At 44.1% G+C, this 24,153-nt stretch overlaps 1 protein-coding gene across 3 annotated transcripts in view; it reads left to right on the top strand.

Annotated features, from left to right (window-relative positions):
• The window catches only part of LOC137377073 (protein RIC-3-like), a 103,128-nt gene that overhangs the window by 43,638 nt on the left and 35,337 nt on the right, over window positions 1-24,153 (top strand). For all 3 annotated transcript variants that reach the window (XM_068046322.1, XM_068046321.1, XM_068046320.1), the window contains exon 2: window positions 6,528-6,739. In XM_068046322.1, the coding sequence (XP_067902423.1) occupies window positions 6,551-6,739 (189 nt within the window). In that variant the 5' untranslated portion in view covers window positions 6,528-6,550. The remainder of the gene's footprint in view (window positions 1-6,527; window positions 6,740-24,153) is intronic.

Genomic DNA, 24,153 nt, shown 5'->3' with positions numbered 1-24,153 from the left:
AATAAAAGCAAAATACTGCGGATGCTGGAAATCTGAAATAAAAACAAGAAATGCTGGAATCACTCAGCAGGTCTGGCAGCATCTGTGAAAAGAGAAGCAGAGTTAATATTTCGGGTCTGGAGTTCCGAAGAAGGGTCACTGACCCGAAACGTTAACTCTGCTTCTCTTTTCACAGATGCTGCCAGACCTGTTGAGTGGTTCCAGCATTTCTTGTTTTTATTTCAGTCCTGGTGACTTGTCAACTTTAAGTACAGCCAGCCTATCTAATACCTTCTCTTTATCAATTTTTAACCCGTCCAGTATCTCATCTACTTCTTTCACTGACTGCTTGGAAAAGACAGATGCGAAAGACTTGTGTAATACTTCAGCCATGCCCTCTGCCTCCATTCTTAGATCCCCTTTCTGGCCCCTAATCGGGCCCACCCCTCCTTACTACTTTTTTACTTTTTATATACCTATAAAAGACTTTTGAATTCCCATTTATGTTAGCTGCCAGCCACCTCTTTTTCACTTCCTCCCTGTACTTCCTATATTCAGCCTGGTTCTCATTTATATTAGAAACCTGACATCTGTCATGTGCACCTTTTTTCTGCTTCATATCACTTTCTATCACTTTCACCATCGAGAGAGTTCTGGCTTTGGTTACCTTGCCTTTCCCTCTCATGGGAACATACCTCAACAGTACCCGAACCATCTCCTCTTATAGTGTCATTTACGGCACAGAAGGAGATCATTCGGCCCATCGAGTCCATGCTTTAAATACTGAAATACCCTTTTTTGTTCACTATTGTAGAAACCTTATTTATGGGAATTTTTCTTAAAAGACAAAATTGAATTTTGAAACATTTTCAGTTAATTAGAGGAAGCTAATTACATCATTGCGTTTGTTTATATTTAGTTTTATCTTTGAGAAGCTGAATACATCACATAGTTAGCCCCTCGAGCCTGTTCTGCCATTCAATGAGAACATGGCTGGTCTGCAGTCTAACTCCACATACAAGCTGTCAAGAAAACTGCAAATGAGAAATATTAATTTCTTCGGTTGGAAACTTACATTATGCTTTAAATGGAAAAAATCCTCCAGTTAACTACTAAAAAATCTAGCAGCCAAGATGGCCACTGCAATTTGCATCTGAAATACCAGGAGATTGAACTGGAGACAAAAGTCTAACAAGAAGCCCATCCAGGACAATATTTTGGCTAACTGAGTAGATTAGTCAGATCAGCCTCGTTAGTGGGACATTCAAAGTCATTCTGAGGCATTCATAAGTGGCGATGTCCCTCCAGGAGGTGAACACTGACAACCCCACCTAAGAGACGTTTTGAGTTTTAGACTTTGGACCTCATTAAAAACAAAGGGGATTGAGAGAACCATGTCACCATCTGTTCATCTCTGAAAAACTGTGAGTTTGTTACACTCACAGAAGTCAAGCTTTAACGGAGTGTGCAGCAGCAGAGGAGGCTGCATGCCTCCCTCTCTCTCCAGAAAACATCAAGGATAGTAGTGGGAAGTTGTGTGCGGAATCAGAGGAGATAGGGGAAGCGTTAAATGAATATTTTTCGTCAGTATTTACAGTAGAGAAAGAAAATGTTGCCGAGGAGATTACTGAGATACAGCCTACTAGGCTAGATGGGATTGAGATTCACAAGGAGGAGGTGTTAGCAATTTTGGAAAGAGTGAAAATAGATAAGTCCCCTGGGCCAGATGGGATTTATCCTAGGATTCTCTGGGAAGCCAGGGAGGAGATTGCAGAGCCGTTGTTGTTGATCTTTAAGTCGTCATTGTCGACAGGAGTAGTGCCGGAGGACTGGAGGATAGCAAATGTTGTCCCCTTGTTCAAGAAGGGGAGTAGAGACAGCCCTGGTAATTATAGACCTGTGAGCCTTACTTCGGTTGTGGGTAAAATGTTGGAAAAGGTTATAAGAGACAGGATTTATAATCATCTTGAAAAGAATAAGTTCATTTGCGATAGTCAGCACGGTTTTGTGAAAGGTAGGTCGTGCCTCACAAACCTTATTGAGTTTTTCGAGAAGGTGACCAAACAGGTGGATGAGGGTAAAGCCGTGGATGTGGTGTATATGGATTTCAGTAAGGCGTTTGATAAGGTTCCCCACGGTAGGCTATTGCAGAAAATACGCAAGTATGGGGTTGAAGGTGATTTAGAGCTTTGGATCAGAAATTGGCTAGCTGAAAGAAGACAGAGGGTGGTGGTTGATGGCAAATGTTCATCCTGGAGTTTAGTTACTAGTGGTGTACCGCAAGGTTCTGTTTTGGGGCCACTGCTGTTTGTCATTTTTATAAACGACCTGGATGAGGGTGTAGAAGGGTGGGTTAGTAAATTTGCGGATGACACGAAGGTCGGTGGAGTTGTGGATAGTGTCGAAGGGTGTTGTAGGGTACAGAGGGACATAGATAGGCTGCAGAGCTGGGCTGAGAGATGGCAAATGGAGTTTAATGCGGAGAAGTGTGAGGTGATTCACTTTGGAAGGAGTAACAGCAATGCAGAGTACTGGGCTAATGGGAAGATTCTTGGTAGTGTAGATGAGCAGAGAGATCTTGGTATCCAGGTACATAAATCCCTGAAAGTTGCTACCCAGGTTAATAGGGCTGTTAAGAAGGCATATGGTGTGTTAGCCTTTATTAGTAGGGGGATCGAGTTTCAGAGCCACGGGGTCATGATGCAGCTGTACAAAACTCTGGTGAGGCCGCACCTGGAGTATTGCGTGCAGTTCTGGTCACCGCATTATAGGAAGGATGTCGAAGCTTTGGAAAGGGTGCAGAGGAGATTTACTAGGATGTTGCCTGGTATGGAAGGAAGGTCTTACGAGGAAAGGCTGAGGGACTTGGGGTTGTTTTCGTTAGAGAGAAGGAGGAGGAGAGGTGACTTAATAGAGACATACAAGATAATCAGAGGGTTAGATAGGGTGGATAGTGAGAGTCTTTTTCCTCGGATGAGGATGGCAAACACGAGGGGACATAGCTTTAAGTTGAGGGGTGAAAGATATAGGACAGATGTCAGAGGTAGTTTCTTTACGCAGAGAGTAGTAGGGGCGTGGAACGCCCTGCCTGCAACAGTAGTAGACTCGCCAACTTTAAGGGCATTTAAGTGGTCATTGGATAGACATATGGATGTAAATGGAATAGTGTAGGTCAGATGATCGGCGCAACATCGAGGGCCGAAGGGCCTGTACTGCGCTGTAATATTCTAATTCTAATTCTAATAAGCTTGAAAACATCAAGTTTGAAAACCGTCTAGGACTGTGAACACTCCAAGCCTACAGATTGCGACAGTCAGAGACCAGGGGAGGAGAGCCAATTACAATTCTGCCTTCAAGAAAGCCCTGAGCAAAGCAGGCCAACCAGAAAGGGCACTTTGACCAACCAAGGACTTCAAGAGTACAACTCTAGCTGGACAATCACCAAATCATCCAACCTCAAACTGTGTATTTAACTTTTATTTATTCTGGACTTTAATCCAATCAAAAAACTATTCCACTTTGTAATCTATTTGTGTGTGTGTGAATGTGTAGTTTTTATTTATTATTTTTAAATAGAGGTTAGAGTGTTAAGTATAATAAACGTACCTCTTTCTTGTTTAAACTCAAGAAAACCTGTCCGAATGGTTCTTTCAAGATCACAGTAAAGGCAAAAGGTAAAACGCTCTTAGAGGTGGTAAGGACAACCATTGTTTAAAAGGAATAAACCCTGTTGTGGTCAATTAAGAGGAAGGGCAAGAAGGGTGACTGTGATCCCCTCCTCACTTGGCCAAAACACTGCCTTTACTATATATTCCTTAATACCTTTGGGTAATAAAAGTCTATCAATCTCAGATTTAAAATTAGCAATTGAACATCAAGTGCTGTTTCCGGAAGCAAGTTCCAAACTTCTGCCACCTTTTGTTTGTAGAACTTTTTAGTTCAGTTTAGAGATACAGCACTGAAACAGGCCCTTCGGCCCCCCGAGTCTGTGCTGACCATCAACCACCCATTTATACTAATCCTATATTCCTACCACATCCCCACCTGTCCCTATATATTTCCCTACCACCTACCTATACTAGGGGCAATTTACCTACCAACCTGCAAGTCTTTTGGCTTGTGGGAGGAAACCGGAGCACCCGGTGAAAACCCACGCAGACACAGGGAGAACTTGCAAACTCCACGTGGGCAGTACCCAGAATTGAACCCGGGTCGCTGGAGCTGTGAGGCTGCAGTGCTAACCACTGTGCCACCACTGTTTCCTAATTTCACTCCTGAAAGGTTCTGATGGCTCTAATCTTTAGACAAGGCCCCTTAGTCCTAGACTCCCCAAACAGTGGAAATAATTTCTCTCTATCTACCCTATCTGTTCCCCTTAATATCTTGAAAATATCAATTTACCCCTTAAACTTCTAAATACCAAGGCATACAATCCTAGTTTGTGTAACTTCTCCTCGTAACGTAACCCTTGGGAGTCCAATATCATTCTGGTAAATCTATGTTGCACTCCTTCCAAGGACAATACATCCTTCCCAAGTTGTGGTGCCCAGAACAGCTCTAGTACTCCAGGTTTCGTTTAACTATGGCTTTTTATAGCAACATAGGATGTAAATGCATTGGAAGCAGTTCAGAGAAGGTTTACTAGACTAATACCTGGAATGAGTGGGTTGTCTTATGAGGAAAGGTAGGACAGGCTAGGCTTGTATCCTCTGGAGTTTAGAAGAGTAAGAGGCGACTTGGTTGAAACATATAAGATCCTGAGGGGTGTTGACAGGGTGAATGTGGAAAGGATGTTTCCCCTTGTGGGAGAATCTAGAACTAGTGTTCACTATTTAAAAATAAGGGGTCGCCCATTTAAGACAGAGATGAGGAGACTTTTTTCTCTCAGAGGGTTATAAGTCTTTGGAGCTCTTTTCCTCAAAAGGCAGTGAAAGCTGAGTCTTTACATATTTTTAAGGCAGGGGTAGATAGATTCTTGATAGGCAAGTGGTTGAAAGGTTATCGGGGGAAGGTAGGAATGTGGAGTCGAGGTTACAATCAGATTAGCCATGATCTTATTGAATGGCGGAGCAGGCTCGAGGGGCCGAGTGGCCTGCTCCTGCTCCTAATTCATATGTTTGTATGTTCATATGTAACATCACTTATGTTATCTGATTGTAAACACCCATATTAATCACAGAGCTTTAATCATCACTATCAACTACCAAAAGAAATTCTCAATTCTCACATCTTTGCTGCATATCTTGATTTTCACCTATTGCATCCCAACAAAAACAGGGCTTGCATTCCGCAAAAACAATTTCCTCCCACCTCACTGATATTGCTGTACTTTACCAATGAACCATTTATTCTTGCAATCAATTTCTACTGTTACGAGTGCTTCCTTTTTTTGTTAAAGTTTGAAGATTTATGGTTTAAAACTGAAAAGGAGTCCATGGATGTTTTTTTAAATGCCACTGAGACATCTGGACTGTAAACAGTTACTGGAAGTCACCTGTCTTCAAATAATTACCCAGCAGGGGTTGTTTTGAATTTGGGGAAAGATGTTTGTAGAGAAGTGACAGGTAAAGATTTATCGGGGTCAGGAGGCTTGACTGCTGACATTGTTTATGGTTTCGCTTTGGACAGTGAGTTGGGATATGGACAATGGTTTGAAAAGACGGTTGGAGAAAACTTGCCAAGAGAGCAACATCCAGCTCAGTCTGTTCTAGCTCTTTGAAAAAGTCTGCCGGTTTTCCATCTCTTAAGAAGCTGAGAAGAAACTGCCTGAAACCCCTGATACTGCATTTTTCCTGGAAAACTCGCCCAAACTGATCTTCAACGTCACCTGTCAAGAACTGTTCTAGGAAGATCCCAGTAACAACCATATATATGTACTTGGTACGCCAAACCAAAAAGAACTTCTGACATCTTTTCATATATTCTCTTTTTTCTTCAAGAGTTAGCAAGTATTTTGGCCAATATTTTTTTGTACTAGAGCTCTAAACAGTAAATCTCTTTATTTTTTCAGTTAACTGGTGTGTGTGTGTGTATATGTGTGTGTGAGGACTAAGGTAAAAAGGGAACATTTATATTTCAATCTGTGTCTTTATGCTTTGCTTCATTACTGGCTAAGATTTGTTTTATAATAAATGGATAATTTTGTTGTTTATTAAAGAAACATGGTTATTTGATTCTGGGATAAAAATAGAGTCAATGATTGACAGTATCGTTAAGTGAGAAAAAATGTAAATATTTGTCGTGACCTATGGAGAAGTGGAGCTAGAATTAACAGTGTACTCCTCCCGCTTCGGTTGTAACACTACCTCTACCCACAGCAACCTAGATTTCAGGTCTCCAACATGACAAAGTTTTAAATTATGTAACTGAATCTCAAATGTTACTAATAACATTGCAACCAGTGATTCAACTGTTAAAGACAGGTCTGGATATTGGTTGCTCTTAGAATAGGCTCAAGAACATCAGAGTTAATACTTTACACAAATTGAAATCCACCACTGCAAATCAATAATAGAAACTGTTCACTTTTTTTTTACTTTATTTTGCAGCCAACCTCAATCGACTTTCTCCCATGACACAGCGCCCAATGCTCTCACATCCCAAGCAGCAATGGTCAGCTCATCCCAATTTCCCTGGGTCTCACCAGGCAGAATCAATTGCCAAGGCAAAGGGTGGAGGTGGCAACAGAAGCTTCATGGCCCAGATCATACCTGTGTATGGATTTGGATTATTTATGTATGTTCTGTACATCCTCTTCAAGGTACTGTGAAAATTATTTACTAGATGGCCTTATGGTGCAAGCTCAAAGCAAACAAGTGTTATCAGGCTTCCATTTTTCTTATTATATTAAGCTATTCCCTCGTAAAATTAATTAACACATACAGGAGTTTAAAATAGGAAAAAATGGCACAAAAGTTCAAACACAGGGGGGGCTGAATTTGTTTGGGAATTCGGTGCCTTTTGAACTCAGCGCGGCAGCCGCATTTAGCGGCCGCCGCAGATCCCCCGCGATATTACCCGCCGGGGCTCGTTAGCATCACTGCGCTGAACCTCCCGCCCGATATTATGTGGGACATTCAGCGCAGTGAGGAACCCTTTGACAGCTGTGCAGCAGCTGCTGGGGCCCTATTTTAAGCACCCCAGCACCTGCTTCCTGACAGCTGTCAAAGATTACCTATCTGACTGCTGAAGAATGTAGCTGCTGAAAATCTGGTAGCAAAGCAGAAAGTGCTGCAGAAATCCAGCAGGTCAGGCAGCATCTGTGGAGAGAGAAGCAGAGTTAACTTGTCCAAGTTCACAGACCTGAAAGTTACCTCTGCTTCTCCCTCCACAGATGCTGCCTGACCTGCTGAGTTACCCCAGCACTTTCCACTTTGCTGCCACATACTTACCCTGCTGTGTCCCAGTGTCCTGTGAAGTTGCGATCCTCTTCTCCCACTCAAGTGTAACATTCCTTCTTGTAGGCATGCTGCACCTGGGTGAATAATCTTAAATTTGCACATTCCAGGAAGTGAGACTTAAATACACCATAAAAGGTATTACAGAGGTTTATAGAGAACACACTGACACAAATTGGAATGCACGGGTGTCATAGCAATGTAAATACGTCTTTCACTAAATGTTTCTCACCAACATGTGTGTCCTTTTCTCTGTGCAAATGATGTGTGCCAGCCTGTAGCGCCAATGTCACATCCCTTTGCACCATTGACCCTTCAGAAGAGACAACGTGTGCAATAACATCATTGCCATGCCACCATGACACATGAGCATCTCCACGGATACAGTGACATGGACATTGGCTCAGTCAGCTGCTGGACTGATGCACAGTAGGTGAGCGAGGGTGATGTGTGGCTTGCAGAGCTCAGGCCGGTTCCTACGGAGCAGACAGCCTCTGTCTGATAAGCCACTTCTGTACATCCCTACCTCACTGCTAGCCCCGTGTGGAGAGCCTGGGTGCCATCTGCCCTCTCATGCATCTTTCATATTGTAGGTCCTCAGCGTCTTCATAGTTCAAGGAAGAATCCTGTTGACATCTCTCCTCATCATGCCAGGTCTGGCCCCTATTGAGTGTGTAGTTGTGTAGAGCAGCAAAGAACATTACAACCTATGGTTCTCTAGCATGGTGCCAGAACCAATGGCCCACTGGGCCTGGCTGTGAGAGTCCATCCTGAAGTGGGCATCCTCACTGGCCCTCTGGTGCAGGGCATTGGTGACCTCATTGATACAGCAGTGCACTGCTGACTGTGTGACCCCACAAAGGTCTCTGGTGGCCCCTAAAAGGCTGCAGAGGCATCAGGCTTGAGAACCACTGTCACTATGAGGAACAAAGGCATGGGATGTCCACTGAAGCCCATGGGCTGCAGGTCCTCCTTGAGCAGGGCACAGAGACCTGCCACCACCCTCTCTATATGTGCAATCTCCTCTGACACTGGTGCTCTTGACATCCAATGGCACCGTCATGTGGGGCCTGTAGATGCACGGCACCCGTAATGGCGAGCTCCCCTTGGGGGCTGCTGCTCATGATTGGGGGCCTCTACGTGGATCACACCTGCCTGTTGATATCGCCTCTGGCGCATATGGATCCTCACGTGCAGAGGATCACACAATTTGGGTGAGCCATACCTATTTCCACGCGATAAATAAAGTTGAACCCTACATATATTCGAAGGTTCCTACTAAAGCAGAGATTGGTGTTGACGGGTACATCAGCTGCTTTCCTGGATCAGCTATGTGGCGTGCCAGGGCATTGCCCATCTTGGCCAACACTCAGAGTGGCACAACATGACCACATCAAGATCCTACCAGCTGAATCGATTGCCCCCATCATCCATAAAACCTTAGTGCTCCTGCCCTTTCTGGCATGCTACCCAAACACAGAGTGCCTAGTGTGCCATTGCCCCCTCACAAACACAGAGCGTACACTGTTAACGGAGAGATGGTACACGGTACCTCCCTTCATGCCAGCACAGCTTTCCCTCCAGTAATCCCAAACCCCTCCTCCCTTTCAGAATGCAGAGTGCGACCCCTGTGTATCCCCCCCTCCCTCCTCCCTTTAGGAATGCAGAGTTAAACCCCTGCATATTCCCCCCTTTCCTTCCAGAATGCAGAGTTAGACCACTGCATAATGCACCCTCCCTTCTCCCTTTAAGAATGTGTATCACCCGCTTCCTCCTCCCTTCAGTAATGCAGAGTGAGGACCTGCCGGCTTTTCAGATCGTGAACGGGACGGCACATGACGGCTGCCCGTTCAACGAAATATCCGGCACGCCGATGTCGCAGGTCGAGGTGGGCCTCTCTCCACAGCATTTTACTGGCCCCCGCGCCACGATCCGCAGCGTCGAGGGGCCGATAAAATTCAGCCCAGGAGGTGCAAAATAATTAAGGGAAAATGGGGGGAAGGAAAGTGGGGCAGCATATTATAGTCTCATTTTTGAGGTGTATGGGACTTGCATTATTACATAATTGTACTCATTGTTTTTAGCACATTTAATTGGCTTCCAGCTGCAAAAGGTTTGATATTCTCACACTACCACATCCGTACACAAAGACCATTATATCTTTTTAGTAATAGTACTAAATAGCATCTTGGTGCAGACATATTACTTCAGTCACACGAGAGAAAGATGAATACTGGAACACAAGAACATAAACATAAGGGCTAATTTTAACCTCCCCGCCCTATTTTCCCCTGCTCAGGGGAAACTGCACTAGTGGGAGTGGTACGCTGACATTCCCAACAATTTCCCGTCCTTCATTAGTCTTTACTTGCCTGAATTCAGGCACAAGAAGTCTATCTGCCCCAGATGAGCAGAGGCCTAATTTAAAGGGCAGTGATATAACTGGGATACAAATGCCAAAAAGCTGGTGATAACAAGCATCCAGGCCCAGGTTAGTGATCTTAAATACACTTTTTAAAGATTCCTTGTGGGCTAGGAGGAAGGGAAGTGTGCATTCTGGCCTGACAAGAATACCTTGGCCACCCCACCCCCCCCCCCCACCCCAAGCTTCCCCCCTCCCCCCCACCAATTGTGGCCTTGCTGACCACCCTCCAATCAATACTTAACTTCCTGGGACTGTTTCCACGGGTCCTGGTGGGAGTCTAACCCTTTACAAATATGGCTCTTACCCTTCAGCAGCGATTTTAATCCCACTGATTTTGAGCCAGACTCAGAATTGGAGCTCACAAATGAGATCCGGCAGCTAATAGCTGCCATCCCTCATGCACGGTTGAGATCAGACTTTTCACTATCCACTGCAGCCCTCACACCCCTGATTCCAACCTTAAGTTAAAAATTGGCCCTATTATATATTAATTAAACCTAAGTGTGTAAATTGTGTGGAGAAAGAACTGAAATATAAAAGAACGGAGAAGATTAACTGTATTAAGTACAATAGTGCAATTGCCACAGCCTGATATAGCTCATTTATTGTTCTCCAAAATAGAAATCAGGCAGATTGAAGCTATCTTTTCAACAATATGCATTGTGTCTGGAAGAAGGAATGTCACTGATTGTATTTAATACTTCAGAGATGCTCACCTTTGCATGATAGTAGAAACAGATAGAGCTGAGACAAGCAAATATGATTGGTGCAAATGAAGTATGTTAAATGTAATAACACATCCTATGTATTTGGTGATCCTTTGATTTAATACTTTGAGAAGTGAACAGGACAACACTCAGATATATTTCAGTATTGTTTTGTGCCCGTTATTTACTGCAGTCTAAGGAAATTATACAACACTGGCGAAATAATACACTATGAGGACACAGTTTATTGCTGTTGAGTCTGGATATTTCTGCTTACTTGAAATAATGTTTGGCTGTCAATCAGATTTTAGTTTTTATAATAGCAGTAAGGAATGCCTGTTCATTGAATTGGAGAACATTACAGCAGAGAAATAGGCCTTCTGCCCATCAAGTCTACACCAGTGTTTTTCTTCCATATGTGCCTCCATACTCTTTTTCAAATAACTTTTTAATCCCTTTGAAAGTTTTAAAAATTCGTTCATGGGATGTGAGCATCGTTGGCAAGGTCAGCATTTGTTGCCCATCCCTAATTGCCCTTGAGAAGGTGGTGGTGAGCTGCCTTCTTGAACCGTTGCAGTCCATCTGGTGTAGGTACATCCACAGTGCTGTTAGAGAGGGAGTTCCAGGTTTTTGACCCAGCAACAGTGAAGGAATGGCGATATGTTTCCATGTCAGGAGGATGTGTGACTTGGAGGGGAACTTGCAGGTTTGGTGTTTCCATGCATCTGCTGTCCTTGTTCTTCTAAGCGGTAGAGGTTGTGGGTTTGGAAGGTGCTGTTGAAGGACGCTTGGCAAATTGCTGCAATGCATCTGTGCATCAGTGGTGGAAGGAGTGAATGTTTAAGCTTGTGGATGGAGTGCCAATCAAATGGCCAGCATTGTCCTGGAAGCTTCTTGAGTGTTGATGGAGCTGCACTCATCCAGGCTAGTGATGACTATTCCATAACACTCTTGACATGTGCTTTATTGATGGCGGAAAGGCTTCGGGGAGTCAGGAGGCAAGTTACTCGCCACAGAATTCCCAGCCTCTGACCTGCACTTGTAGCCATAGTATTTATATGGCTGGCCCAGTTAAGTTTCTGGTCAATGACAACCCTCAGGTTGCTGATGGTGGGGGATTCAGCGATGGTAATGTTGTTGAATTCAAATGGAGATGGTGAGATTCTCTCTTGTTGGAGATGGTTGTTGACTGGCACTTTCCACTTATCATAGAGTCATAGAGCTTTACAGCACAGAAACAGGCCCTTTGGCCCATCGTGTCTGTGCTAGACATCAAGCACCTAACTATTCTAATCCCATTTTCCAGCACTTGGCCCGTAGCCTTGTATGTTATGGCGTTTCAAGTGCTCTTCTAAATATTTCTTAAATGTTGTGAGTGTTCCTGCCTCTACCACCTCTTCAGGCAGTACATTGCAGCTTCCAACTACCCTCTGGGTAAAAAATGTTTTTCCTCAAATCCCCTCTAAACCTCCTGCCCCTTACCTTAAATCTATGTCTCCTGGTTACTAACCCCTCTGCTAAGGGAAAAAAATTTCTTCCTATCTATGCCCCTCATAATTTTCAGCCTTCTCTGCTGTAAGGAAAACAACCCTTGTGGTGAATCTCCTCTGCACCCTCTCCAGTGCAATCACATCCTTCCTATAGTGTGGTGCCCAGAACTGTACACAGTACTCCAGCTGTGGCCTAACTAGAGTTTTATACAGCTCCATCATAACCTCCCTGCTCTTATATTCTATTGCCTCGGCTAATAAAGGCATGTATCCCATATGCCTTCCTAACCACCTTATCTACCTGTGCTGCTGCCTTATCAGCCCAAGCCTGAATGTTGTCCAGGTCTTGCTGCGTGTGGACATGGATTGCTTCAGTATCTGAGGAATCGTGAATGGTACTGAGCATTGCAATCATCAGTGAACATCCCCACCTCTGAAAGGTCATTGATGAAGCAGCTGAAGATGGTTGGACCTTGGACACTACCCAGAGGAACTTCTGTAGTGATGTCCTGGGGCTTGGATGTTTGGCCTCCAACTACCACAAGCATCTTCCTTTGTGCTAGGTATGACTTCAGCCAGTGGAAAGTTTTCCCCCTGATTCCCATTGACTTCAATTTTGCTAGGGCTCCTTGATGTCGCACTCAGTCAAATGCTGCCTTGATGTCAACGGCAGTCACTCTCACCTCACCTCTTGAATTTAGCTCTTTTATCCTTTGGACCAAGGCTACAATGAGGTCAGGAGCTGAGTGGCCCTGGTGGAACCCAAATTGAGCATCAGTGAGCAGGTTATTGCTATATATGTGCTGCTTGATAGCACTGTCGACGACGCCTTCCATCACTTTGCTGATGATTGAGAGTAGGCCAATGGGGCAGTAATTGGCAGGATTGGATTTGACCTGGTTTTTGTGGACAGGACATACCTGGGAAATTTTTCACATTGTCGGGTAGATGCCAGTGTTGCAGCTATACTGGAACAGCTTGGCTAGGGGCGTGGCTAGTTCTGGAGTATGTCTTCAGTACACCTGCTGGGATGTTGTCAGGACCCAAAGCCTTTGCTGTATTCAGTGCCTTCAGCCGTTTCTTGATAGAACATGATGTGAATCGAATTGGCTGAAGACTGGCATCTGTGATGCTGGAGACCTCAGGAGGAGGCTGAGATGGATCTGCCACTCGGCACTTGTGGCCGAAGATGGTTGCAAATGCTTCAGTCTTGTCTTTTGCAGTGACGTGGTGGGTGCCCCCATCATTAAGGATGGGGATGTTTGTGGAGCCTCCTTCTCCAGTTAATTGTTTAATTGTTCACCACCATTTATGATTGGATGTGCAGGACTGCAGAGCTTTCATCTTGTCCATTGGTTGTGGGATTGCTTAGTTCTATCTATCGCATGTTGTTTCCACTGTTTAACATGCATGTAGTCCTGTGTTGTAACTTCACCAGGTTGGCACCTCATTTTTAGGTATGCCTGGTGCTGCTTCTGGCATGCCCTCCTGCATTCTTCATTGAACCCAGGTGGGTCCCCCGGCTTGATGGTAATGGTAGAGTGAGGGATATGCCGGCCATGAGGTTACAGATTGGGCTTGAATACAGTTTTGCTGCTGCTGATGGCCCACAGTGCCTCATGGATGCCCAGTTTTCAGCTGCTAAATCTGGTCTGAATCTATACCATTTAGCACGGTGATAGTGCCATACAATATGATGGATGGTATCCTCAATGTGCAGATGGGACTTCGTCTCCACAAGGACTGTGCGGTGGTCACTGCTACCAATATTGTCATGGACAGATGCATCTGCGAGGTAGATGGGTGAGCGTGAGGTCAAACAGGTTCTTCTCTTGTGTTGGTGACTTCACCAACTGCCGCTGGCCTATTCTGTCAGATATATCCTTCAGAATTTGGTCTGAAGTGGTGCTACCGAACCACTTTTGATGATGGGCATTGAAGTCTCCCACCCAGAGTACATTCTGTGCCCTTGCTACCCTCAGTGCTTCTTCCAAGTGGTACTCAACATGGAGGAGTAATGATTCATCATCTGAGGGAGGGTGATAGGTGGTTATCAGCAGGAGGCTTCCTTGCCCCTGTTTGACCTGATGCCATGAGACTTCAATGTTGAGGACTCCCAGGGCAACACCCTCCCGACTGTATACCACTGTACCACCACCTCTGGTGGGTGTGTCCTGCTGGTGGACAGGACGTACCCAGGGTATGGTTATGTAGGAGTCTGGGACATTGGCTGTAAGGTATGATTCTGTGATTATGACTATGTCAGGCTGTTGCTTGACTAGTCTGTGGGACAGCTCTCCCAATTTTGGCACAATCCCCCAGATGTTAGTAAGGAGGACATGCAGGGTTGACTGGGCAGGGTGTGCCGATGTCATTTCCGGTGCCTAGGTCAATTCTAGGTATTCCTTTCACTTTTATTCTATTTCAACTTTTCTGTGGCGGCTTGGACAACTGAGTGGCTTGCTCGGCCTTTTCAGAGGGCAGTTAAGAATCTATTTACTTCGATAATGGTTCAGTAATGGTTTATGGTAGTTAATTTAAAATTCTATCCTCTATGTAACAATATTTTTTCTAAGATGCCTTTTAATTCTCTCGGTGATTATTTTAAATTTGTACCCTCTTGTTACTGTCTCACAGACAAGTGGAAGCAATTGATCACTAGTTACCTTATCATACATCGTAATCTTGAAAACCTCTACCTCTTAATCTTCTCAGCTTTCGTGAAAATAGTTCTAAATTCTCAAGCCTCTTTTTATTAACTGTAACTGTTCATCCCAGGTAACATCCTAGTGAATATACACTCCAGCTTTTCTATTGCTTTTATATCCTTTCTATAAATAGGTTCCCAAAAACTCTACCCAGTATTCCACCTGTGGCCTGACAAGTTCTAACAAATTGTTTTTGTACCTTTTAGATACAAAACCAAGGATTTAGTTTCCTTTTTTACAGCTCTCGTTGTTTACACTACCACCTCCAATGGTATCAGTATCTGCTCACCTGCATCCCTCTGATTTTCTACTCCAACTGAAATTTTACAATTTATGTATGTTTCCTTTCCCTATTCTTGCTTCAAAAATGACTTACTTCACATTTTTCTGCATCTGCCACTTATCTTCCTGTCATGTCGGACTAACTATTTCCTCCGTCTTTCACAATCCTTGCCACAATTGGCCATATCCCTCGATTTGGTGTTCTCAGCAAATTTTGATAATGTTCCCTGAATTTTTATATACGGGCTAAAGTGTGGCGAGTCGAAGAGACTTAGCAGTTGGCAGGAAAAAAGACAGAGGCGCAAGGGGAGAGCCAACTGTGTAACAGCCCCGACAATCAAATTTTTCTGCAGCACCTGTGGAAGAGCCTGTCACTCTAGAATTGGCCTTTATAGCCACTCCAGGTGCTGCTCCACACACCACTGACCACCTCCAGGTGCTTACCCATTGTCTCTCGAGATAAGGAGGCCAAAGAAGAAGATTATTTATGTAGAAGATAAATGAGAGTAGCTTCAACACGGATCTCTGTGAGACAACACTCACTTCATCTTTCCAGGCCAAGAGTATTCCTTTTAGTTTTGTTAAAGATTTTATTTGCCTTCCTCCCCTGCAACCATCTCTCACTGTCCCTTAAACTCAATCTAACTACCTAATCATATTGTGGGTATTGCTCGCCAAAGGTTCCCTGTTAGGTCACCCACTTCCTTCACTTCTTCACCTAGAACCAGGTCAAATAGTGCTTCCTGTCTTGCTGTAATAGCAACATATTGACTGAGAAAAGAGGCCTGATCACATGCAATAAAAACACCCTCTTCTTTCTCAACACAAAACATTTTTTCTTATCCCAGTTTATTTGTGAATAATTATATCTCAATTTGGTTAATACACCCCTCTAATTTGTCGACAATTTTCACCCTTCATTTCCTCTGACAGGCTATAATATATCCCCAGTACTGTGACCAATCCCTTCTACTTCCAAAATCTAAAAAAAGAGGTTGCAGCCTTACTCAATTTATTCCATAAAGAAAAGTCAGTTTTATATACCAATGGAGAACATATTAAAGGGATTACTTATAAAGGCCAGTTTTCCTCAGTACTGCTAGCAGCACATTTTTAAATTATAATCAAATGATAAACATGTAAACTTCTAGCACTTTATAAGGTGAGTAAAGAAAAATATATTCTACCTAAACCAGATTTCGTCCAGCTGGTTAAAAAAGTTGATCCTGTGGGAAGTGGAAAGTTACATAATGAATAAGTTAAAGCAAAATACTGCGGATGCTGCAAATCAAATAAAAACAAGAAATGCTCGAAATACTCAGCAGGTCTAGCAGCATCTGTGGAGAGAGAAGCAGAGTTAACGTTTCAGGTCAGTGACCCTTCAGAACTGACAAATATTAGAAATGTGAAAGGTTTTAAGCAAGTAAAGCGGGGGTGGGGCGAGAGATAACAAAGGAGAAGGTGTAGATAGGACAAGGTTACAGAGAATAACTGACCAGAAGGTCATGGAGCAAAGGCAAACAGTATGTTAATGGTGTGTTGAAAGACAAAGCATTAGTACAGATAGGGTGTTAACGGACTGTATATTGAACAGCCGCAAGTACAAATGTGAAAAAAAACAGTGGGTAAGCAAACTGAACAAACTAAGATAAAATAAAATAAACACAAAAAATATATAAAAAAGAAAAAATAACTAAAAATAAAAGTAAAATGGGAGGCCCATCTTGCTCTGAAATTATTGAACTCAATGTTCAGTTCAGCAGGCTGTAGTGTGCCTAATCGGTAAATGAGATGCTGTTCCTCGAGCTTGCGTTGATGTTCACTGGAACACCGTCGCAATGTAGTATACTGTATTTGCCACTCACAATGTGGTCTCCTCTACATTGGGAAGACCAAACGCAGACTGGGTGACCGCTTTGCAGAACACCTCCGTTCAGTCCGAAAGCATGACCCCAAGCTTCCGGTTGCTTGCCATTTCAACACTCCCCCCACTCTCATGTGCACATCTGTGTCCAGGGATTTCTACTTGCGGCTGTTCAGTTTTTAGTCCGTTAACACCCTATCTGTACGAATGCTTTGTCTTTCAACACACTATTAACATATTGTTTGCCTTTGCTCCATGACCTTCTGGTTGATTATCCTTTGTAACCTTGTCCTATCTACACCTTCTCCTTTATTATCTCTTGCCCCACCCCCACTTTACTTGCTTAAAACCTTTCACATTTCTAATATTTGCCAGTTCTGAAGAAGGGTCACTGACCTGAAACGTTAACTCTGCTTCTCTCTCCACAGATGCTGCCAGACCTGCTGAGTATTTCCAACATTTCTTGTTTTATTACATAATGAATGATCCCAGTTAGACATCTTTAGTATGAAAAAGACAAAATGAAAGCAGGGCACATAAAACTTGTAAATGTTGATGTTCAGAGGAACATGAGTGTACTCATATAAGGAACACAGAAAGTTAGAATGCAGGTACAGCAAGCAATTAGGAAAGCAAATGGCATGTTGGCCTATATTGCAAGGGGAATAGAAGTACAAGAATAAGGAAGTCTTGCTACAGTTGTATAGGACTTTGCTGAGACCACACCTGGAGTACTGTGCACAGTTTTAGTCTCCATATTTAAGGAAGGATATACTTACATTGGAGGCAGCACAGCAAAAGTTCTTTGGAATGAGAGGGTTGGCCTGCGATAAGATGCTGAGTAAATTGGGTCCATGCTCTCCAGAGTTTGAAGGATGAGAGGTGATCTCATTGAAACATACAGGATTCTGAAGGGGCTGACACTGAGAGTTTGTTTCCCCTGGCTGGGGAATCTAGAACATGGCAGCACCTTCTCAGGATAATGGGCTGATCATTTAGGACTGAGATGAGGAGAAATCTCCTCACTCAAATAGTTATGAATCTTCGGAATTCTGTACTCCAGAGGGTTGTGGTTGTATATTTAAGGCTGAGCTAGACAGATATTTGGTCTGTCAGAGAATCAAGGGATATGGAGAGTGGACAACAAGGTGGAGTTGAGGCCGAGGATCAGTCATGATCATATTGAATGGTGGAGCAGGCTCGAGGGGCCATATGGTCTACTCCAGCTCCTATTTCTTATGTTCTTATGTTCCTTTTACTGCTTCATAGCCACAGGAGGTAGTGCATATCTTGATCTGGTAATGATCAGTGAAACATGCAGTAAATGGAAGCCATTGCATCTTTGGGCAGTAACAACTGTAGAATGCTTCAGTTCAATAAGATCCAGGATTGCAATTTTCTGAGGACTGGGAGTCAGATCCATAATTTTGAAAGAACTAACATCAATAAAATGAGATATCAGCTTAAGCAAATTAATTGGGGAGGGGTGTTCAACAACACTTCAGCAGAAGATAAATAAAATACTTTTAAAGGCACATTGCTGAGCACACAGGATGAATAAACGGTTGCCTAAAAAGGTGTGATCCTAAATGGATTTTAAATGACAAGGAGAGATAACCTCTGAATCCTGGAAAGGTGAAGTATGCAGAATGTGTATAAGAGTGGTCAAAGAGGAAAAGGAAGACTTGAAAAAAATGTAGTTGTAGAGGCAAACTGTTATGGGAAGAATTGTTTTCAGTATTTGAAAGATTAGATGACAGATGGGGAAAAGGTGAAAAGCAAAAATGTTGCAAGCATAGCTGAACTACCGGACATTCATGAGATAGCTAATATTCTGAATGATTATTTTATCTAAGAATGCAAAAGCGGAAAAATAAGTATTATACACTCCCTAAGTAGTGATAATTCTAAATAAAACTGATGACTTCAATATGAATGAGTTGCAAGTCCTAAATTAGCTTAAAGAACTCAAAACAAATACATCCCGGGGATAGAAAATAATTTTTACCAGAGTGTTGTGAAGCAAGATTTGAGATGCATTGAACTCTGAGGAAATACCAGTACATTGGAAACCAGCTAACTTAGTGTCCAATTGCATAAAGGGTGGTAGTGTAAGTTAGGCAACTGCAGAACCATTAGTCATACCGTGGAACCATGTAAAATAATGGAATTGATAATTAGAAGTAAATTTGACTATACTCTATAGAATAACCATCTGATATGCACAAGTCAACATGAATTCAGAAAAAAAGATCCTGCCTGATTTGCCTCCTTGACTTTTGAGGAAGTAACATCACCATTGGGGCTGTGGAAAACCATGCAACATGGCTCGAAAAGGCACATTACAAAGTTCCAAAGGAAGGTCACTAGCTAACCTCATTGTAGTGGAAATTCAGGGTAGTGCTTAGGAATGGATAAGAAATCAGTTGAAGGGTAGAAAACATCAGATATTAGTGAGTGGAGATGTGTTAGGATGCGGGGGAAGAGTTGTGGAGGGGTGCAAAGTGGATCCTCTGGGACCAATACTGTTGCTAATTTATACCAAATGACTTGCAAATTAGCAAATTTACATTTGGTACCAAACTAGGAGAAGTAGTTAAAAGCAAAATACTGCGGATTTTGGAAATCTGAAATAAAAACAAGAAATGCTGGAAATACGCAGCAGGTCTGGCAGTATCTGTGGAGAGAGAAGCAGAGATAAGCGCTTCTGTGGACGTGAAAGAGACTCCAGGATGGTATGTTGCCTCCCTGGTGTCAGGGTCAAGGATGTCTCTGAACGGACAGGGGGCATTCTGAAGGGGGAGGGTGAACAGCCAGAGGTTGTGGACGACATAGGCAGGAAGAGTGATGAGGTCCTGCAGGGGGAGTTTAGGGAGTTAGGTAGAAAGTTAAAAGACAGGACCTCGAGGGTTGTAATCTCGTGATTACTCCCTATGCCACGTGCCAGTGAGGCTAGAAATAGGAAGATAGTGCAGCTAAACACGTGGCTGAACAGCTGGTGTAGGAGGGAGGGTTTCAGATATCTGGATCATTGGGATCTCTTCAGGGACAGGTGGCACCTGTACAAGAAGGACGGGTTGCATCTAAACTGGAGGGGCACAAATATCCTGGCTGCGAGGTTTGTTAGCGTCACTCGGGAGAGTTTAAACTAGTGTGGCAGAGGGGTGGGAACCAGAGGAGTAGGACAGCAGGTGAAATAAATGAGGGGGAACAAGTAAATAAGGCCAGTAAGACTAAGAGGAAGAGCAGGCAGGGAGATGTTGCTGAGCACAGCGGGACTGGTGGTCTGAAGTGTATTTGTTTCAATGCGAGAAGTATAACAGTTAAGGCAGATGAACTTAGAGCTTGGATTAGTACTTGGAACTATGATGTTGTTGCTATTACAGAGACTTGGTTGAGGGAAGGGCAGGATTGGCAGCTTAATGTTCCAGGCTTTAGAAGCTTCAGGCGGGATAGAGGGGGATGTAAAAGGGGTGGGGGAGTTGCATTACTGGTTAAGGAAAATATCACAGCTGTACTGCGGGAGGACACCTCGGAGGGGTCATGCAGTGAGGCAATATGGGTGGATCTCAGGAATAGGAAGGGTGCAGTCACGATGTTGGGGGTTTACTACAGGCCTCCCAACAGCCAGCGGGAGGTAGAGGAGCAGATATGTAGACAGATTTTGGAAAGATGTAAAGGTAACAGGGTTGTAGTGGTGGGTGATTTTAACTTCCCCTATATTGACTGGGACTCACTTAGTGCTAGGGGCTTGGATGGGGCAGAATTTGTAAGGAGCATCCAGGAGGGCTTCTTGAAACAATATGTAGATAGTCCAACTAGGGATGGGGCCGTACTGGACCTGGTTTTGGGGAATGAGCCCGGCCAGGTGGTCGAAGTTTCAGTAGGGGAGCATTTCGGGAACAGTGACCATAATTCCGTAAGTTTTAAGGTACTTGTGGATAAGGATAAGAGTAGTCCTCGGGTGAAGGTGCTAAATTGGGGGAAGGCTAATTATAACAATATTAGGCAGGAACTGAAGAATTTAGATTGGGGGTGGCTGTTTGAGGGTAAATCAATATCTGACATGTGGGAATCTTTCAAACGTCAGTTGATTAGAATCCAGGACCAGCATGTTTCTGTGCGAAAGAAGGATACGTTTGGCAAGTTTCGGGAACCTTGGATAACGAGGGATATTGTTGAGCCTAGTCAAAAAGAAAAAGGAAGCATTCGTAAGGGCTGGAAGGCTGGGAACAGATGAAGCCCTTGAGGAATATAAAGACAGTCAGAAAGAACTTAAGCAAGGAGTCAGGAGGGCTAAAAGGGGTCATGAAAAGTCATTGGCAAACAGGATTAAGGAGAATCCCAAGCTTTTTATACGTATATAAAGAGCAAGAGGGTAACCAGGGAAAGGGTTGGCCCACTCAAGGACAGAGGAGGGAATCTATGTGTGGAGCCAGAGGAAATGGGTGAGGTACTAAATGAGTACTTTGCATCAGTATTCACCAAAGAGAAGTACTTGGCGGATGATGAGTCTAGGGAAGGGAGTGTAGATAGTCTGGGTCATGTCGTTATTAAAAAGGAGGAGGTGTTGGGCGTCTTGCAAAGCATTAAGGTAGATAAGTCCCCAGGGCCTGATGGGATCTACCCCAGAATACTGAGGGAGGCAAGGGAAGAAATTGCTGGGGCCTTGACAGAAATCTTTGCATCTTCATTGGCTACAGGTGAGATCCCAGAGGACTGGAGAATAGCCAATGTTATTCCTTTGTTTAAGAAGGGGAGCAAAGATAATCCAGGAAATTATAGGTCGGTGAGCCTTACGTCAGTGGTAGGGAAATTATTAGAGAGGATTCTTCGGGACAGGATTTACTCCCATTTGGAAACAAATGAACTTATTAGTGAGCGGCAGCATGGTTTTGTGAAGGGGAGGTCGTGTCTCACTAACTTGATTGAGTTTTTGAGGAAGTGACGAAGATGATTGATGAAGGAAGGGCAGTGGATGTTGTCTATATGGACTTCAGTAAAGCCTTTGACAAGGTCCCTCATGGCAGATTGGTACAAAAGGTGAAGTCACACGGTATCAGAGGTGAGCTGGCAAGATGGATACACAACTGGCTCGGTCATAGAAGACAGAGGGTAGCAGTGGAAGGGTGCTTTTCTGAATGGAGGGCTGTGAATAGTGGTGTTCCGCAGGGATCAGTGCTGGGACCTTTGCTGTTTGTAGTATATATAAATGATTTGCAGGAAAATGTAGCTGGTCTGATTAGTAAGTTTGCGTACAACACAAAGGTTGGTAGAGTTGTGGATAGTGATGAGGATTGTCAGAGGATACAGCAGAGACTTGGGCGGAGAAATGGCAGATGGAGTTTAATCCGGACAAATGTGAGGTAATTTATTTTGGAAGATCTAATACAGGTGGGAAGTATACAGTAAATGGCAGAACCCTTAGGAGTATTGACAGGCAGAGAGATCTGGGCGTACAGGTCCACAGGTCACTGAAAGTGGCAATGCAGGTGGATAAGGTAGTCAAGAAGGCATATGGCATGCTAGCCTTCATCGGTCGGGGCATGGAGTATAAAAATTGTCAAGTCATGCTGCAGCTGTACAGAACTTTAGTTAGGCCACACTTAGAATATTGCGTGCAATTCTGGTCGCCACACTACCAGAAGGACATGGAGGCTTTGGAGAGGGTACAGAAGAGGTTTACCAGGATGTTGCCTGGTCTGGAGGGCATTAGCTATGAGGAAAGGTTGCTTAAACTCAGATTGTTTTCACAGGAACGACGGAGGTGGAGGGGCGACATGATAGAGGTTTACAAAGTTATGAGTGGCATGGACAGAATGGATAGTCAGAAGCTTTTTCCCAGGGTGGAAGAGTCAGTTATGAGGGGACATAGGTTTAAGGTGCAAGGGGCAAAGTTTAGAGGGGATGTGCGAGGCAAGTTTTTTACACAGAGGGTGGTGAGTGCCTGGAACTTGCTGCCGGGGAGGTGGTGGAAGCAGGTCCGATAGCGACGTTTAAGAGGCATCTTGACAAATATGTGAATAGGATGGGAATAATGGGATATGGTCTCCGGAAGTGCAGAAGGTTTTAGTTTAAACAGGCATCAAGATCGGCGCAGACTTGGAGGGCCGAATGGCCTGTTCCTGTGCTGTACTGTTCTTGTTCTTTGTTCTGTTTCTGACCCTTCTTCAGAACTGGCAAATATAAGAAATGTAAAAGGTTATAAGCAAGTAAAGTGGGGGTGGGGCAAGAGATAACAAAAGAGAAGGTGTAGATAGGACAAGGTCACAGAATAGCTGACCAGAACGACATGGAGCAAAGATATGTTAATGGTGTGTTGAAAGACAAAGCATTAGTACAGAAAGGGTGTTAATGGACTGAAAATTGAACAGCTGCAAGTACAAACATGAAAAAAAACAGTGGGTAAGCAAACTGAACAAACTAAGATGAAATAAAATAAAATAAACACAAAAGAATATATAGAAAAAAAGGAAAAAGAAAAAAAATAACTAAAAATAAAAGTAAAATGGGGGGCCCGTCATGCTCTGAAGTTATTGAACTCAATGTTCAGTCCGGCAGGCTGTAGTGTGCCTAATTGGTAAATGAGATGCTGTTCCTCGAGCTTGCGTTGATGTTCACTGGAACACTGCAGCAATCCCAGGACAGAGATGTGAGCATGTGAGCATGAGAGCAGGGGGGGAGTGTTGAAATGGCAAGCAACCGGAAGCTCGGGGTCCTGCTTGCGGTTTGAGCGGAGGTGTTCCGCAAAACGGTCACCCAGTCTGCGTTTGGTCTCCCCAATGTAGAGGAGACCACGTTGTGAGCAGCGAATACAGTATATTACATTGAAAGAAGTACAAGTAAATCGCTGCTTCACCTGAAAGGAGTGTTTAGGGCCTGGGATAGTGAGGAGAGAGGAGGTAAATGGGCAGGTATTACACCTCCTGCGATTGCAGGGGAAGGTGCCGTGGGAAGGGGATGAGGTGGTGGCGGTGATGGAGGACTGGACCAGGGTGTCACAGAGGGAACGTTCCCTTCGGAATGCTGACAGGGGAAGGAAAGGGAAGATGCGTTTGGTAGTGGCATCACGCTGGAGGTGGCGGAAATGGCGGAGGATGATCCTTTGGATATGGAGGCTGAAGGGGTGGAAAGTGAGGACAAGGGGAACCCTGTCACGGTTCTGGGAGGGAGGGGAAGGGGTGAGGGTAGAGGTGCGGGAAATGGGCCGGACACGGTTGAGGGCCCTGTCAACCACTGTGGGAGGAAATCCTTGGCTGAGGAAAAAGGAAGACACATCAGAAGCACCGTCATGGAAGGTA

This window comes from Heterodontus francisci, chromosome 14, assembly GCF_036365525.1.
Source record: "Heterodontus francisci isolate sHetFra1 chromosome 14, sHetFra1.hap1, whole genome shotgun sequence".
NCBI lineage: Eukaryota > Metazoa > Chordata > Chondrichthyes > Heterodontiformes > Heterodontidae > Heterodontus > Heterodontus francisci.
Note: the sequence above shows the minus strand (reverse complement) of the source record. Positions and strands in the feature narration are given on the sequence as shown.